Genomic DNA, 19267 nt, shown 5'->3' with positions numbered 1-19267 from the left:
GCGGAGCAGCTCTATAATCAAGTGAGTCCTAAAAATGTAAGTATGTCCTTAAACATTATCCTGTAATTAAGCATTTTTTCAACAAATTTACTCAAAATTTAGTTACGATTTTATACATTTATATCAGCTTCTACCGACAACGAAATTAATTCGAAAATAAATCACGAAACCAATACGTGTTTTTCAGCTGTCGTTGGGGGGCAACATATCGTAAAATTGACGACCTCTCCATTTGCCCCCCAAATAATATTTTAGATTTATTTCACTTGTTGGTTATACCTTATTCCTGCATTTATATTCTGATTATTCAGTTCTGACACTCTACGAATGTTCATTTGTCCTACCATTTTAGAGCTTCGCTTTTATGAATGTGTCATCCTTGTTGTTTTTTATCCAAAGTGTACAAAATTTTTCTTTTTAGTGAAACACATCTCCTAAAATGCGAATTTCGCAATTATGATTTTTTTGCGATGAATTATTTTTTGTAATTTACTTGGCCGATAAAATATTTTTAAAAAGACATTGCGTATTATGTATATTACTAGCGGCTTCGCCCCTAATCTTTAGGGGCTTTGTCCCAAGAGGTTTGATAAACCTAATTTTTCGTTTTTTAGATTTATAAAGTAAAATAATTTTTTTTGGGGGGGGAGGTATTTTTTAATTTTAGTTTTAAAAAGAAAACATTTTTTAGGGGGCGGGAAGTGGTATTTTTCATTTTTAGGGGGGGGGGTTAGGGTGTCCCTAGAAAATAGCTCAAAACCATCACAGGACCAGTAGGTATTTTCCCTGAAGAGTAGAGCCCAATCAGTTCAGTGGTTAAGCTTCAGACAGACAGACATAGTTCTACTTTGTTTTAAAGATTGCCATGCATATAAACATAAAATTATAACATCCAATAATGGTTGAAAAGATTGGACATTTTTTGTTGAACCAACAAATCTAAAGGAGTAGTTGCACGAAGTGCATTTAAACTTGAATTTAGTGAATTGCATATTTTTTCTTGTTTAATAGTTTGAACTGCATATATAGGACCATGTAGTTTTATAAATATCAAGACTTGAAAATCATATGTTTTAATTATATGTATGCAACATAAATGGCAGTCCTTTTTTTCTCAAAAACAGCTTGATGACTATTTTGGTGATGCCTAATTGATTGATATTTATTGTAATGCAAAATTATATAGGTTAGATTGTATTTTTATAACTTATGTTTGCAGTCAAACTTCTTAAATGCACTTCATGCAACTATGCAATAAAAAGTTATAAACAAAGTTTTTTAGCCAACAAATACGAAATTATATTTTGGCCAGCGAACGGCTAAATGACTAAACAACAATGAACATCAAAGCCTTTATTCTATTTTGTTTGCCATGCCAGGGTCAACAAAATAACCCTTATTTTTCCCTCGCGAATCCGCGGACAACTGTCAGTTAAACAATATACATCAAGTAAGAGTACAATTACATCCTTTAAACCTATGTCAACAAATATATTATTTTTATATTTAATTTTTGCACGTCATTCAAAGACTAAGTGGCTGCGGATGGACATTGTGAAAAACAGGAACACTGTCCTATTAAATAAAGTAGTAAGGGATTTTTTGTCTGAAGCTTAAAATCTCAATAACTAATGAACATATTTGAGTACAGAGTCCCTAGATGCTATGGTTGCAGCAGCTAGTCTATAATACAAAGTAGAATGATGTCTTAGGTTACCTTATTTTTAAGGAGGCATTTTTTCTGTCTGTCTGAAGCTCAAGATCTTAGTATCCACTGAACCTAGAGGTCTCTACTCTTCAGGGAATATACCTACTGGTCCTGTGGTGGTTAGGCCATTTTCCTAGGGGGTGGGACCCCCCAAAAAATAAATAAATCTCCCCCAATTTTTTTGTTAATTATTTTAGGAGGCATTTTTCTGTCTGTCTGAAGCTCTAGATCTCAGTATCCTCTGAACCGACTCTTCATGGAATATATTGGTCTTGTGATAGCTTTAGATTATTTTCTTATGAGGTGGGACACCCCCCAAAAAACACATAAATCGTTCCCAACTTTTTTGTTACCTTTTATTCAGAAGGCATTTTTTTATTTTTCTGTCTGTCTATTAGTCTGTCTGAAGTTCAAGATCTCAGTATCCACTGAACCGATTGGGCTCTACTGTGATAGCTTTAGGTTATTTACTTAGGAGATAGGATACCCCCAATCATTCCAAAAATAAACAGGAACACTCTATCTAAAATACAAAGTAGAATGATGCCTGTCTGTAGCTTAAGATCTCGGTAACCGCTGAACCGTTTGGATTCTACTCTTCAGGACCTAATGGTCCTGGGGTGGTTTTAGGCTATTCCCCCCCCCCCTTTTTTTCTTTTAGGTACTTAACTTTTTTTGTGCCTATTTTTTCTGTCCGTCTGTTTGAAAAACAACAATTATGATTACCTGAGATGGGTTTTCATAAAGTTATTGATTGATTTAAGCGCAAACAACAGAAAGAAATGCCTCGTAAGATTTAAACAGAGTATACAACTTAGGAATTCAAAATTTTAAAATAATTATTTTAGCCATTTGTATAATGTCGAATAAAGCTCTAAAAAGATGCATTAATCAATATACAGCAAAAAATTATTTAAGATTATTTATTTTTCTTCTATAAAAGCCGCACCAATAAAAGTGAAATAATCAAATAAATAGTTGTATACTCTGTTTAAATCCTACGAGGCATTTCTTTCTGTTGTCTGCGCTTAAATTAATCAATAACTTTATGAAAACCCATCTCTGGATCCTGCACCAGATTATCATATACTCTAATAGAGATTAACTTGTAGCGGGCTAAAATAACGCCCCCTGTCCTTTACCCCATCCAATTCCTTCCTTCTGGATGAATGAACTAACCAATAAATGCAGGTAAAATAGCAACCTAAAATGATGAAAATATTTTCCCTGTCATAATATCCACGTATATTCTTCATCCATTTGTGCTATTATTGTATGTTCAAAATTATTAACACCCCTTCCTCTCCAAGTGAACTAAATGAAGGAAGTGTCTTCACTCATGTTATTGTACAAAGTCCGTTTCCGTAGCTCAGAGTAATTATAAAAGAGTGTCAATGTGGAATAAAAAATTGTGTAGTTTTTTAATCATGTTAGAATTGTCTTATCGAAATCAAACGTTACATGACGATTCCTCTAACAGTATGGTTTTTCAACGCAACGCATAAAAAGTTTTTACGGCCATTTATCTAGAGATCAAATTCTATATTGATCTTAGTGTTTTGTCAGAAAAGGTAAAATAGTTATTTCTCGCATCGTATTATAAACAGTTTTCCGCGGATATAAAAATGTACAATTATAAGATTAAAACCATTTTTTTAACCCCGAGATGCCGAAGGCACAGGCTAAAAAACTGACTTTAATCTTATTATTGTACATTTTTATTTTCATAGAAAACTGGATATAATACGATGCTGGACATAGGTTTTTCAAATGGATGAGAACCGGTTCTAATCCACATGATATTAATCAGTTTTTATGAATACGAGATAAGCTTATCTTAAAGTCTGGAAAATGTTGGTTTTTCTAAAAATGCCTATGCCCATCTAACACCAAGTTTATCTATCTTTATAATAAATTAACAGGATGTTTGTCTGTCTGTCTGAACCAACGGATCTCGCTAACCGCTGAACCAATATGGTTCTCATTTACAGGGTAGCTTCACATAGGCCCCGAAGGTTTATAACTATTAGGAGAAATGTTGCCCCCCCCCCAAAAAAAAAAAAAAATTTAATAAAAATATAAAATTTTGCGTTATTGAATTCAACTCCTTCCTCCTCAAGTGCACTTAGCGGCCTCTAGGGGCGTAGCCGTTAGTCTTTAATAAAGGTATACCCCACATTAATGTGATTCCACCTGTCCTCTTAATAACTGATCAATGCTTGTACATAAATAACATTTTAAATGTCAAAATTCAAAGGTCCCGAACAGTTCATTTGGACTTTACACATTAATCATCTAATTATAAAATACTCAGGGAGGGAGAGGACAATTATGATTAAATTATGTTTCCACTGTATGCCCTCACAATTGGCGTTATGAGGGTTTAAAGAACCCACCTTAAAATCAAAATTTGGTAACAAATTTGAAGGTAAAAAAATTACTGCAAAAACCAATAAAACCTTAAACTGTTTTAAAGCAACATAGCCAACAGTCATATGACACACAGTGCGTTCCAAGGTGCTTTGACTTTTGTGTCAGAACCTAAATTGGGACATAGTGCATCTTATTACCCTAGGTTAGGTAACTTTATTTCACTTTTCAATAAAATCTAAAATGCAGCTGTTTTCGATAAAATTACATTTGAAGATTTCAAGTTCAATTTTAATCTCCTAGGAATTACCGCATATTTAAGACAAAAAAACCAAAGATTATCTATTTAAAGTTTTGAACAAGTCTTTCATAAGGCCTCTTTATATATGATTTATTTAAGGCTTAATTTCCGTGACCTTAGCAAAGCAACTGATAAAAATGACCATGAATCAACTCACTTCAGGAGTGGTTTTATGAAGAACTTTATAAAAGCAAACTTGTTCAAAATTTTAAAATGATAATCTTTGCTTTTCTTGTCATAATTATGCGGTAACTCCTAGGGGATAAAAATTGAACTTGAAATTTTTAAATCTAATTTTCTCAAAAACGGCTGCATTTTAGATTGTATTTAAAAGTGTTATTAAGTTATCTAACCTAGGGTAATGAAATGCACTATGTCCCAATTTAGGTTCTGACACAAAAGTCAAAGCACCTTCGAACGCACTGTGGACATAGATAATAATGGTTCTCAGAGATCTTAAGGGATAAGACAAAAGGTTTTCGATAAATTGATGTAGATTATATCCCAAATGATGATAAACAAATTTTCTTCTTCATCAGCTTAAAATCATTGATTGAAAAGTTTAGAACCGTAAACAAACTTATAGAAAGTTTAATAAAAAAGTACCCAAAGTTTTCGAGCAAGGAATGAATGTGCGTGTTTTAAAAACTTTGGATACCATGATAATTTAATATTTCTAAAAATTATGTTTAAAGAAAAATACCCTCCGATATAATTATGAAATTATATTACCGAAAAACAATATAGGAAAATATTTAGTCATTGTTTAATTTTATGGCAAGATATTATACAATTCATTTTAATTATTTAAGCTATTCTATAATTTTTCGATCTTTCCGTCTGTTTATTCAAAAGTACAAACTATTTACGTATTTGTTCAGCTGTTATTTGATATAGATTCTAAACATTTTCAATGTAGATTTTTCTGAGACATAGGCTAATTTAATTAATAATTTGATTATTTAAATAAATGATTCTAGCTTATTTTCTATAATTTTTTTAATTGGGGGATTTTCTCTTTTAAAAAATCAAGGCATATTAGAATCGTTCTATTGATTTCAAACTTTAGATGATGATTCCTGTAACATTCAGGCACGATCTATAGCGTAGCACTTTATAATAGTAACCAGAAAGTCCGTAAGTCCAATAAAAATATGCTGAATTTATATATTTTTTTACTCCAATTTTTGTATGATGTAATTATCCTATTCATCAAATTTTGGTAATAATGATTCCTCAAACAACCAGGTACAATATTTTATGCGAAGCATCTCTTTATTCAAGTCCCTAAAATATAGGTATTTATAAGAACTTGCTTTTATGAATATTGTCATCCTTGTTTTATTACCCTTTTGAAGAATTATTCAAAGAAAACGCTTTATCTCAAACAAAAAATAAACAGTATATAATGGATATAGGTTTCTCTCAGCAAAAAATAAATATGCCATGATTAGAAATTCTTTATCAAATGAGTAGCGAAGCTACTTTAAAGTTTGGCTGAAGTCACCTTAAGGACTCTATGGACAGTTTGCAATTACAAGAACAGTAGAGTCGGGTCTGTAACAAAGCTGCCCAGTATAGTGTCCCAAAAATATATGATTTAACGCCATCTACCAAGAGTTTGTCCAGCTGCAGCCGAGCTTTAAGCATTACTTCTAGAAACTATTATCTACAGTAAAGCGCTATTTCCAACTTTATTAATATGCCTTCGGAACCGACTAATATTAGCTAGATAATAACCTATTCTAAGCCTGACTGAAAAATCAGGAATCGTAGCGTATAATAAACAATTCAATAATCTAATTATAAAATAAAAAATCCTGGTATCAATACCAGTTTTGTTAGCTCGGGCCATCGGCGACTAGGGGCTATCAACACTTGAACTAATCTTATAATTGTTTAATTTACTATCCGCGGAAAGATGTCTATAATACGATGCGATAAACAACTATTCTTATATTAATATAATATCAGCATAAAGGTGTTACAGACAAAAAAAAATACAATATTTTTAAATTTATAAATTAAGCTTTTTTAATGTCATAATAAAGTAAATAAGAGATGATAAGATTTTAGGATTTAAAAGTGAGACTGAATTTCCTTATTTTAGTCATTATCATATATTCGTTATTTATAGATAGTAATAGTTATTTATCGCATCGTATTGTAGACAGTTTTTCTGTAAATATTCAAATTAAAATTTATAGGATTTATTTCAATTTTGTTGGCACTAAACAGGGATATAGGAACAATGGGGAATTCATTCAATTTTATGGTTATCGCTGAAATGCCATGAAAACCAGATTTATCGGGAAAATTTGTTTAAAATAGGAGGTGTAAAGTTTATCTAATTTATAAAATCAAATAGTATAAGAGTTCTAAGAAATAAAATGTTTATTTGAAAATTAGGTTACCATACATCACAATGTACTAAACATTATGTGATTAATTCCTAGAAAAGTCGCCCTTGTACTTATTTACTCTTATACTTATACCTATACATATATTCATAAGCTTAAGAGACATGAGGTGAATTCTTTAAAAAAAACTTTTGCCTCACAAAAATTCACCATGTTTTTGTAAACTTTCGGACCTAAACATTTTTATTTGATGCTTAAAATCTTAATTTTTAGAAAAAAAATGTTATTGCTAAATTACGTCCTCGCCGCTATATTCATAGTTGCATCAGTTGAAGGTATATCATAGTTATTTATTGCATCGTATTATAGACAACTTTCCCCTGATAGTAAAATGACAAAACTAGAATTTACATAATTATTATTTAAAAACTATCAAACGTTTTTTATTGAACAACTTTTATATTTTATAATTATACCCTATTTTTTTCCTATTGCTAGAACCAAAAGATCTCGCTAACTGCTGGAAAGCTTTTATTTTCCTCAACAAAACAGCTTGTTATATGCCCTTCATGTTCATGTATATTTTAGGGAAGAAAAGTTCCCCAAAATAAATCGTCCCTAGAAAATATCCCCCCCACTCCCCTCATCTACAAAAAGTGTCCCTATATTTGTCTAAAGCTGTTTCATTGATTCGTATAGAAATGATAAATCAAATACTTATGTACTATCCCCTTATTCCTGAAATTAAGAACTATTTATCAAGTACTTTTCCCTTATTCATGAATTAAGAACTATTCAAGTCATCATCAGCATTGCCTTTTAGTTCTCGTCAGAACGAAGGCCACGCACAATGGTTCTTCAATCTTCCTTGGATTGTTCACGTTTTAAGGCATCATTGAAATCAAATACTATGCCCTCTATCCCTGGAATTAAGATCTATTTATTAAGTAATTTTGTGTGTCCACCAATTAGGCACCAGCTCTGGTAAACATGAGGGTTGTGGTCAGGACTGTAAGGGAGTCACTGAAGGAACTTTACTACCTTGCGTCACGGATTGTTCTAAGGTAAGTGCTAGACTCTATAATATTTATAGTGCCCATAAAAAATGACGTCATACTTGTCTACCATTGGTCAATTAAAATGTATTCTTGCCTACCATAGGTCAATTAAAATATATTCTGGTCTACCATTGGTCAATTTAAATGTATTCTGGCCTACTATTGGTCAATTAAAATATATTCTGATCTACCATTGGTCAATTTTAATGTATTCTGGCCTACCATTGGTCAATTAAAATGTATTCTGGCCTACTATTGGTCAATTGAAATGTATACTGGCCTACCACTGGTCAATCAAAATCTATTCTGGCCTACTATTGGTCAATTAAGATATATTCTGGTCTACCATTGGTCAATTTAAATGTATTCTGGCCTACCATTGGTAATTTAGTCTTATATATCATTGGTCATTGGTCATTTGTATTGTATGATGTCATTTTTATAGGCAATATAAAGAGCTTTTAAGTGCTAAAGTGTAAAGTACAGTCCATCTTTTTGTCTTCGGGCATGTGATTAGTTAGAATATCAGCCTAAAAAGTTGTACCTTCTGCTGCTATGTCTGGCACATGACACTGGTGAGAATAAGGTGGAAACTTGGCACAAGTAGGACTTCAAGACAAAGATCTTGCAATCAAAGAGTTGGCTATCTTTTGGATGTAACAACTAAGTTTTCATGGTATATAATCACATGAAATCCAAGGAGAACCCCGCCCCAACGAGGTTATAATTAACTGTTGAAATCCCATTACATCCGCTTGTCATTGGGAAGGTGATTGGTTTGAATTTTAGAATAAATAACCTTACATTAAAAGCTCTGCCTTCTGCTGCTTTGTCAGGTTCAGGAAGAAAAAATAAGTCAAAGTTTCTTTTTAATCTTCCTAAAATAAAATATGCCATTCTAAAATGATTTTTAATTTCTAGTATGTGCAGTGTTCTCATAACCAAGTTTTTATTTTGTAAGTAGATTATTTATTTTTAAAAAAATTATTCTGTGTTTCCTTTACCATAAAATCCACATTTTTGCAAAGAATCTTTACCAAAATTGCAGGAATTTTGTATTTATCAACCAAATATCCATTTTTGCCTGATGATTTATCACTGATGACTGCTCTGTGACAAACTTTCAATGACATTTCTTTAGCATTTAAAACGATTTTAATTTGAAAATTGTAAGGTAGTTATAAAACATAATACAAAATAATAGAAAATCCTAATTTTTCAGTGAATGCCAAGCTCCTTTGTTATATAACTATCTAATAGGTAGGATAAGTTTTTTTCTGTTAAAATTTTTGTTTGTTTATGCATTAAGTAATTAGCAAACACTTGTTATAGTTATTTTAATATATTTGTTAAGAAGATTAATAGTCTGATATTTTTTTTAGAAACCCTAAAAATTGCAAAATTAGTTGAATGGGAAGCAAAAAAATATCTTTTGGTTCCAGAAGTAATATGCACTCACATAAGATCTTAATTTGACTGACAAACATTTTTAGAATTATAGTGTAGCTTCACTACACTACCCTTTGTTTAGATGTTTGTGATTGGGAATATAATCTACCTGCAGATTCACCATGTTTGACTGGAGGGTAAGGTTTTTTTTGCTGTTATTATTTTATTGCTCATTCCCTTTACTTGGAAACAAGTTTGGTATTTTAGATGTTATTTTGTAATTAAATACTTATTCCCTTTCAGTGCAAACAAGATTTAGTATTTTAGATGTTCTGTTATTTTAGATCTTAATACTCATTCCTTTTAAGTGAAAAAATTCTTTTTTTTATTTTCCTTTGTTATTTTAGTGCTCACTCCCTTTGAGTTCAAACAAGTTTGATATTTGCATGCTTATTTCAGATCAACATCAAATCCTACAACCACAAGTACAACAACCAATATTAAACCAACAACTTCAACTACAACCACTAAACCAACAACTACTACAACTACTACTACTACAACTACAACTACAACCACTACTTCTACAACTACCACCACAACTACAACTACAACCACCACTACAACAACTACAACTACTACAACTACAACAACAACTACAACCACAACCACCACTACTACTACAACTACAGCAATTCCTACAACAACAACAGCTAACTTCACACAAATTGGGGTACAGTACTAATCATTAAATAGTAATCTTATAAGCTCACATAAAATAAAAATATTTAAAGATGTCTTTTTAATGTCTATTCCCTTTTTTTTAATGATTCTAAAATATCAAATTTAAATTATCTTTAAATTGTTGGCAAACTGACAACTCATATTATTTTGAAAAGTTCTCCATAAGAAAAGAAATAGTCCAGAACCAACAATTCTAAAGAAACAGAAATAATCCTTTTCGCACATATTTATAATTTTAAGTTTATTTTAGTGCTGGGACTCGGAAGTTTGCCCCCCTGTGCAGCTGCCCAATGGAACTGAAGTCATAAACCCTGATCATGTCATATATAGGGATACCAACAACTGTACCTGCTATTTTGAGGTATTAAAATGGAGTTTAGCTTGCTTTGCAACAATTAAAGATGTCAGTTTGTTTGTCAGTCTGTTAGTTATGTTTAAGAGACAGAGTATGTATAAACATCTAATCTATAAATCACTTTTTAACTATCAGTATTGATCTTGACGACATCCAAATTTTTAGGAAATATATGTTTTTCTCAGATGTTTAAAAGAAAAAAACTTTTTTTGAGAAGATTTTTATGATCACTAAAAGTATAATTTACATCTTATCATTTCCGTCTGTTTGTCTATTATGCATACTTTTTTCATCCATCTGTTTGGCTGTAATTCTTAAATTTACATTTAAAAACTTTGCTACTTGTAAATGTTGTCATCCTAGTTTTGGTTTAAATAATCTTGATTTTTTGCCTGTAAAGATCTCCTAAACAAACCCATCTACTGTTTCTATAATATTCTTAATTATACAGTTGAAGATATAAATACATCCTCTCTACTTTTACCTGTTGTACTAAAAGATATGTCATATAGTAACACCAAAATCTGAGGTGGATTCTTTAAAAAAACTTTTTGGCTCACTGGATCACTAAAATTAGTAAGGCTGACTAAAAATTTTTTTGAAAAATCCTCCAAAATCACATTAAATATCTACAAAATTTAAACAAAATCTTATGTTAATAAACCTTTTATTATTTTATTTAATTTTTGTAGATTTTTTATGTGATTTTGGAGGATTTTTCAAAAAAAAATTTAGCGAGCTTTGCTAATTTTAGTGAGCCAAAAAGTTTTTAAGAATCCACCTCTGATCTAATAATTTACCTTTTTAGTGTAACATGGGTATAACATGTAAAAATGCATGCAACAAGGGCCTTGCATTTGATATAGAACAAAATACTTGTGTTCTTCCAGCCCAGCTTGACTATGCGTGAGTACATTCTTTTTAGTAACAAAGCTATTCTACAAGTGTTTGTCCCTTTCCACCCAGAATCTTTCCACTTCTTTCCTTTTCCCATCCCTTTACTTTCCTTTTTTCATCCTACACTTTACAAAGTATCCCGCTGATTGTCGCATGACTTCATTCAAAATTGGTCCCCAAAGTCTTTTAAAATCTGTGGAATTATTCATAAACACTTTAATCAAGTCCAGAAAGTCTGAGACCACTAAATTATTGAATATTGAATCCATTGTTCCATCACTAGATCTCTGACCACTCATGGTTCGGATAAAAGTCATAATAAAGGAGTATATAGATTAATACCCACAATAGAAATGAACCTCACAAAAATATTAAACCCGCGGCATTCCCAATTTTTTTTATTCTATTTTACATTTTAGAAGCTGTACAAGTGTGTATTTCGTAATGAAACAAAGTACAAACTTAACACCCTAAACACATTTTGGCAGTATCCTAAATAAAATAAACAACTAAAAAACACCCCCACCCCCATTTTTCTTAAATGATTGATAGGTCTGAAGCCTTGTAGCAAAGTTTTAGGAATAGATTTATTACACTAGATGGCCATTCAAACTATTTCAAAGAAGATTGTTTATTGCTGATTTGAAAACTTGCACATTCGTACAAAGCTGTGTACAACTTCTAACCAATAATGGCGTCGGATTGTTCCTACTTTGTGTTGCTATTAAGAGTTTATTTATCTTGTTTTTCTATATTTTTCATCCTTATGATAAAGTAACAGGATTTCTAAGTGTCTGTCTGTTTGTACCAAAGAATCACGCAAACCGTTGAACTGACATGGTTCTCCTTTACAATGTAGTTTTTATAGGTACTGGGAAGGTTCATAACTATTTTGGGATAGGGTACCACCACCCTCAAAACAGAAATCGCCCGAAGAAAAAAATTCATTTTAACTTTTTCTTTTTAAAACTAAAATCGAAAATGGGGGAGGGAGTCGACTGCCACCTCAGTACCTCAAGTGCCCCTAGAGGCCTTAGGAGCTTAACTACTGATTAGAAAAATAAACAAAGAGGCGGGTGTTGTAGATTACTAGAATTTTACGTGGATACTGCCTAAAGATTTGTTGTTTATCTTTCTTACTGGAACATTTCATAAGAATAAGTAGTCTGTATTTCTAAATACGTCAATAATAATATACAAATACAATCTTTCATTCAAAACATGATATCTATTAAGTATTATTATATATATATACATATACATATATTTAATCCAAAACAAATTGAGAATTTTATCATAAAAAGTTCTACATTTTAGGGAATTCTCCAATAGGTCTAAGATGATTTTAGGCAATTCTATTTTTGATCTTAGTCTTAGGATGGTTTTAGGCTATTTTATTGTCATTCACTACCCCTTTGAACACTTCATGAAAGGGACGCAGCCGCTAGTTTATCAGAAAATAACAACTTTATTTTGACAAATAAGAGCATGCAAATAAATTACCTTTGTAAGACCGCTTGTTTAATAAAATTAAAATTTATTTTTAAACGTATAATTCACCCAATAGAAGATTTTTTCCAGAGTCATATTATCTTGGGAGGTTTGAGGTACCCTCCCCCTAAAAAAGATATAAAACTTTACTGGGAAGATAAGAAGCTTTGGGTATAGTCCCATTCGTGGCAACGCATCTTAAGGGGCGATTCTTCATATTTTTAACAGTAGCTTTTCTCCTATGTCTAGCCCCTGCGGGGGGCCCTAACCTTGCGGGTCCAATTTCCTAACCCTGTGGAGCAATCACCTAACCAAATATAACCTAACCTAACCTAAAATAACCTATAAAAAGCCATTTTAAAAATATGATGATTCGCCCCTTAAGACTATTCCCGAAGCTTGATTGTAAAAAGGAACCATATCAGTATAGTGGTTAGCGAGATCTAAAGCTACATGCAGATCGACAGACTTGTTACTTATGTAAACTACCAAAATAAATATTTTTTATAAGTCTGGGTTTCATTAATGCGCTACAAATACACATTTTAGTCCTTGTCTGTCTTAAAACAAACATAAGATAAATGATAAGTGTACAAAAAAGTATCATTTTTTTTATATCAATTTTGTACTAAGCGAAGCTTTTCTGAAATTTATGCTAAGTACATTATTTCAAACTTAGTGTGAGGATTTATATAACATTAAGAATAATGGAGATTTCTAAGACAATAAGCTATGATAAATCTAATCATTACACCTTGAAAATTAGATGAAGTCACTCTATATTTCTTCCTTTTTTTCATCTGGTTTGTTTAGCTTTGCTTTTAAGGATATTGTCATCCTTGTTTCCTCTCGAAATTAAATAAATTGATTAAGTAAAACGTATGTTTTTTTTTCAGGTGCTTGGACAAGAATAATATGGTGAGTATTACTTTAATTTCTACTTGTGGCCATACCGCGACCCATGACCGTGGCTCAACACGTGGCCCACTTGCTCGTCGTTGGGGAGGTGATAGGTTCGAATCTCGGCCTAACACCGCGTCATAACTAAAGACGTTAAAAATGGTTACCACTGCTTCTATGTCAGGTGCGCGACATTAATAGTTAGAGTAGGGGGGGAATGCCTTGGCCCATAACAGATGCAACTCAATACCATACACAGTTATGACTTCTCAGACAAAGGTTATTACACCGCAATCATAAGCAGAGTATGTTTTAAGGTGCATGGAGAACCCGAAGCGACACCAAGCCTTCCTAGAGTCTTAACTCTTACCCCTAGAGACCTACAGATCAATCTGAGGGAGTGGGGGGAGATGTATCGGCCCTCCATTTTACATAAAAATGGAAGATGATTAAAGTCCCTCCACAGATTATGACGTCATACGATAGAATAGTCAATGAGAGGCCAGTATACACTGTAATTGACCAATGGTAAATTCATGCTGGCCTCTCATAGGTTATTTTATCGTGTGACGTCATAATCTGTGGAGGGACTTTAATCATCTTCATAAAAATGGGGAATGGGTATTTTCGACAAAGGCGATTTTTCTTTAAAAGATTTCCTATAAGGAGCTTCACGTAGAGAAGAAATAAATTGGTCTAGTGGTGATTGCGAGATCCTTCGATACAAACAAATTGACAAAAAAACAGACAGACATCCTGTTACATAAGGATCCCAAAAATATTCGCTTTTGAAGGGGGAAATATTTTTTTGGGCGCTACAACTTTCCGCTCCCCTTCCCTAAATATGATCGTTAACTCCATTCGTCCATGATTTGTTTGTGCTTTGCTACCTATGGTTTTTAGGGTTAATGGACAAACGCAGGAGTCCCCGTCGTCGTAGTGGAAACTTAACTTAACCTAACCTATTTTATAGGTTTTTAAATGCCTAACTCCTGCGGGGGGCTTATTTGTATATTCAATATTCATATTTTAACATAACATGGGCTGTATAGAAATGCTTGATTAAATTAATATGTTAACACTCCTGCGTTTGTCCACTTCGACGTTTGGGACTTTAAATCATTTTAGTGGTAAGCCAGATCGGGATGAGCCAACTTTCCACTAATGAGAGCACAGCATTTTATGAAATGCCGCGCTGTGATTGGCTGAAATTCGGCTCACCCCGATCTGGCTCACCACTAAAATGATTTAAAGATCCAGCTCTGGAACCGTTTTTATCATCTTAGTTATACTATTTTGTAGGGACATAAAGAAGAAGTTCGACACCAAACCTTTGAAAATGCTCATTATGTTTATGATCCAGCTAATATGAATGCGTAAGTTGTATTATGTTTATGATCCTGCTAATATGAATGCGTAAGTTGTATTATGTTTATGATCCTGCCAATATGAATGCGTAAGTTGTATTATGTTTATGATCCTGCTAATATGAATGCGTAAGTTGTATTATGTTTATGATCCAGCTAATATGAATGCGTAAGTTGTATTATGTTTATGATCCAGCTAATATGAATGCGTAAGTTGTATTATGTTTATGATCCAGCTAATATGAATGCGTAAGTTGTATTATGTTTATGATCCAGCTAATATGAATGCGTAAGTTGTATTATGTTTATGATCCAGCTAATATGAATGCGTAAGTTGTATTATGTTTATGATCCAGCTAATATGAATGCGTAAGTTGTATTATGTTTATGATCCAGCTAATATGAATGCGTAAGTTGTATTATGTTTATGATCCAGCTAATATGAATGCGTAAGTTGTATTATGTTTATGATCCAGCTAATATGAATGCGTAAGTTGTATTATGTTTATGATCCAGCTAATATGAATGCGTAAGTTGTATTATGTTTATGATCCAGCTAATATGAATGCGTAAGTTGTATTATGTTTATGATCCAGCTAATATGAATGCGTAAGTTGTATTATGTTTATGATCCAGCTAATATGAATAATTAAGTTGTATTATGTTGTATTATGTAACATGTCTATGGGAATATTATTTGGGAATAATTTGACATTCCTGCATGTCCTGATTACCAGCGCTTGGCAGTCGCGCGTTAGCCGCGACTATGCCTCAAATTTAAACTCACTTGGATGATTTTAAAAAATGTTGGAAAAGGTTTATTCACAGTCAAGGGATAAATAATATCAATATAAATACATTTTGATGTGCTGAATTTTAATTTCCAAATGTGTACGCAGTTTCCGCAGTGTTTCCTCACCCTATCTTAATAATTAATACTAGCGAAAAAAAGCTACAAACTTTTAAAATTTTGAACGTATAAACGATTTAGGTATACATTTAAAACTTTAATTTTCAAAAAAAAATTTTTTTGGAAGTTTGAAGCCTTTTTTTGCTAGTAGTAAATATTGAGAGAGGACGAGGAAACACCGCGAAAACTGCGTACACATTTGGAAATTAAAATTCAGCACATCAAAATGTATTTATACAGATATTATTTATCCCTTGACCGTGGATAAACCTTTTCCAATATTATATTTCTAGGCCCATGTGTTCCCATGATGTCAGTGTTTGTATGATCAGTTTTAGAGCTCTTTATGGACGGGCTGGGTAAGTTGTAAAGTAGTAAAGCTACTCTATCAACAAGGTTATTTTGAATGTTCGTCTGTAATTTGATTTGTCCGTCGCGTAAGATCACAATTAAAAATTTGTTCTTCAGCATACAAACAAAGACAAGTCTGACAGAGTTAGTAAATAAATAATTCTCTGTAGCTATAAAAGATAGAGGTCTGGTTTTTATAGTGTAGATTCCCCTACTATAGGGCATGTATGACTAGACTGCTTTCTGGCTCTTTGGCCAAACACTACCCTGGACCTTTGTAAAGCTTTCCTCAAATGGAGGACTCAATCAATTAGTAGTTATCGCAATCTTAAGCTACAGACAAAAAAAAATTATATAAAACTAGCGGCTACGCTCTAGAGGCGATGCTGCAAGTAGTATTGGTGCAAAAAATGGGGACGAAATTCAAAATGATTTGACGGGGCTGGTTTTTTTACGTCACAAGTGAAGGGAAAACCCCATCTCTTTTCTAGGGGGTTTCTTTCCCCCTTTCCTTTTCTTTCCCTTCACTTGTGACGTAAAGAAATCAGCCCCGTCAAATCAATTTGAAATTCGTCCCCATTTTTTGCACCAATACTACTTGGGATTTCTCTTCGGAGGTTGATACCATTCCCAAAATAGTTATAAACCTTCCCGGGACCTATGAGGAGCTACTCTGTTAAGGAGAACCCGATCGGTTCAGACACACAGACATCCTGTTACCTTATTATGATGATATATTTTAAAATATTTAGAGTATGGAGTGAAAGAAACTCGTGTACCAATGAATTTGAAGTCTGCCAGAACGGATGGACGTGTAAAATGAGGTTTGTTATTATTCCGGGATAGGATAATGGAAGATTAATTTATTTGTAAAATTTTAAAAAGGGGGTTAGGCGTGTTGCCCTTTTCTGTCCAGTTTTACACACACAACTTGTTCTATAAAGCTTATCTTTCTTCAATGTATTTGTCTGTTTATGTAACTCATATTTTCATTTCATCTCTATTGTTCACATTTAAAAGCAGCTACAAATTTAATCAACGGTAAGTTTAATACCTTGAACCCATCCCCTCTAAAATTTCTAAAATTAAGTTATAATTTTTGTTTATTTTATGTTATGTCATCCTCTCTCCTTTTTTTCATCATCGAAACTAGGGGAGTGGGGTATAGAGTACCCTTGTTGAGGGTGATGTAGATGGGTGTTGGGTGTTGACACCTTGATGGTTGTATCAATTCCCCTTAATTTTGTTTGGGGTGTAGTTCAAACCCCCTACACCCCCATTCATCACGTCTCTGGTCTACACTCCAAGTGATTGGTTGTCTGACAGTCAAATTTGTTAAGCTTCGCTTTTATTGATGTTGTTATCCTTGTTTTAGATGTGACGAAGGCTACAGACTTGATGTTTCACAGCAGAAATGTATCCAAAAAGAATTTGTCAAATGCTGAACGCCAAAAACTTTGAGAAATATTTATTTGATATTAAAATATATTATCATATTAAATTTCTTGTATTTTTTTTATTTGGCTTAGAACATGAACAAGGATGGCAACATCCAAAAGTAGCGAAGCTAAAACATTATGGATGAATATCTGGTAAAAATGAACTATAGAGTAGTTTCATAAACGTGAAAATCTAGGAATCGATCTAGCACCTCAACCAATAAGCAAAACTTGATAAAAGTATGCAGAATATAAAAGTATTCAATCCCTTAAAATTTTTAGCTGTCTATATTGAATAGGAATTGAGAAAATCATGAAAACTTAAAAATGTAGGAATTGATCTAGCACTCCAACCAATGGACGAATTTTAATGAAACTTGGTTTCCCCCTTTCTGTCTCTGACGGACAGACGGACATTTGTAATTATAAAGTAGCTTTGCTACTAAAACAAGGATGACAACATCCATAAAAGCGAAGCTCTGAAATGGAAGGAAAAACGAACATTAACACTTGTAGATTATCAGAACTGAATTATCAGAATATTAATGCATCAGTACAAACAACATTTTAAGAAAATTTGTTGCAAAACTGCATAAATAAATGATACTGTATAAGGACATACTTACATTTTTGGGACTTGTTTATAGAGATGCTTCGCTTATAATGTTGTACCTTGTTGTAATAGGAATCAGTTTTCAAAAAATCAGAAGAATCAGATAATTTTAACATACAAAAACTTTTTGTCAAAAAAGTTAAAAATCGACATGTTTAAAGTGGACGTACGGACATTCTGGTATTGTTTAAAGAGTTGCTACGCTTTCTAAATTGTACCTAACTACCAGAGAAATCATCATGCAAAGTTTGAAATCGATAGGACAATTCTAACCTGTTTAAATAAACGAAAAGAGCTAACTCTCTGTGACGGACGTACGGACGGACGGACCGACCCTAATTATAGAAAAGCTTCGCTTTTAAAAAGAAAAGCTGATAAATTATTCTGTAATTATAACAGCAAATAAAATCACCAATGATAATATACAATTGCCCCATCTGTAGATTACAATTAGTGAACAAAATTAAGATTCAATAAATCCCCAAGTTTGTAGAGCCAACGTATAAGAAAACGTTATTGTAAGACTTTGTGGACTAGTGTAATAAACAGCCCAATGTCCTCTACCTAGCTCCCTGGGTGAATGTCTTGGCCCATAAAAACAGGCGCAATTTCTTACCATGCATAGTTTGAACTTTCAGGCAATCAAAGGTATTTTCAGAAATAAATTCACTATCCAATAAACTAAATATTTTCACCATATTTTCTTCTTTTAAATCCTATATCTGGTCTTTAGACAAACGCAGGAATGACCAACGTCGGAGTTGACACCTAACCTATATAAAACCATCATTTGTTTTAATGCGGGGGTTAATTTGTATATTCATACTTTAACCTATCCTAACCTGTATAAAAATACTTAATTAACTTAACATTTTAGACACTACTGCGTTTTTCCACACCGACGTTTGTCACTCCTACGTTTGTCCTGGAACCCCATATCTGAATATATATTGTTGCGTTACATCTCTACATACCAGGATTATCTGTACCCATCAATTTTATAATTTTCAGATG

At 32.5% G+C, this 19267-nt stretch overlaps 1 protein-coding gene across 2 annotated transcripts; it reads left to right on the top strand.

Moving 5' to 3' along the window:
- The first annotated feature begins 7016 nt into the window (after positions 1-7016).
- Positions 7017-17702, top strand: LOC145306219 (uncharacterized). 2 transcript variants are annotated; one of them, XM_080148246.1, is made up of 13 exons: positions 7017-7074; positions 7712-7803; positions 8719-8753; positions 9020-9057; positions 9329-9383; positions 9646-9919; positions 10181-10291; positions 11094-11191; positions 13570-13591; positions 14876-14949; positions 16144-16209; positions 16954-17025; positions 17577-17702. In XM_080148246.1, the coding sequence occupies exons 1-13, from the start codon at positions 7020-7022 to the stop codon at positions 17644-17646; spliced, it is 1062 nt and encodes a 353-aa protein (XP_080004372.1). In that variant the 5' UTR covers positions 7017-7019; the 3' UTR covers positions 17647-17702. The 2 variants fall into 2 exon arrangements, with proteins under 2 accessions (XP_080004372.1, XP_080004371.1); XM_080148245.1 differs by having other exon boundaries at positions 7688-7803.
- The last annotated feature ends 1565 nt before the right edge of the window (positions 17703-19267 follow it).

The sequence above is a fragment of the Acartia tonsa genome, chromosome 14, assembly GCF_053477335.1.
Source record: "Acartia tonsa isolate MP-2025a chromosome 14, ASM5347733v1, whole genome shotgun sequence".
In the NCBI taxonomy this organism is placed as follows: domain Eukaryota; kingdom Metazoa; phylum Arthropoda; class Copepoda; order Calanoida; family Acartiidae; genus Acartia; species Acartia tonsa.
This window is presented reverse-complemented; position numbering and strand designations above follow the sequence as displayed.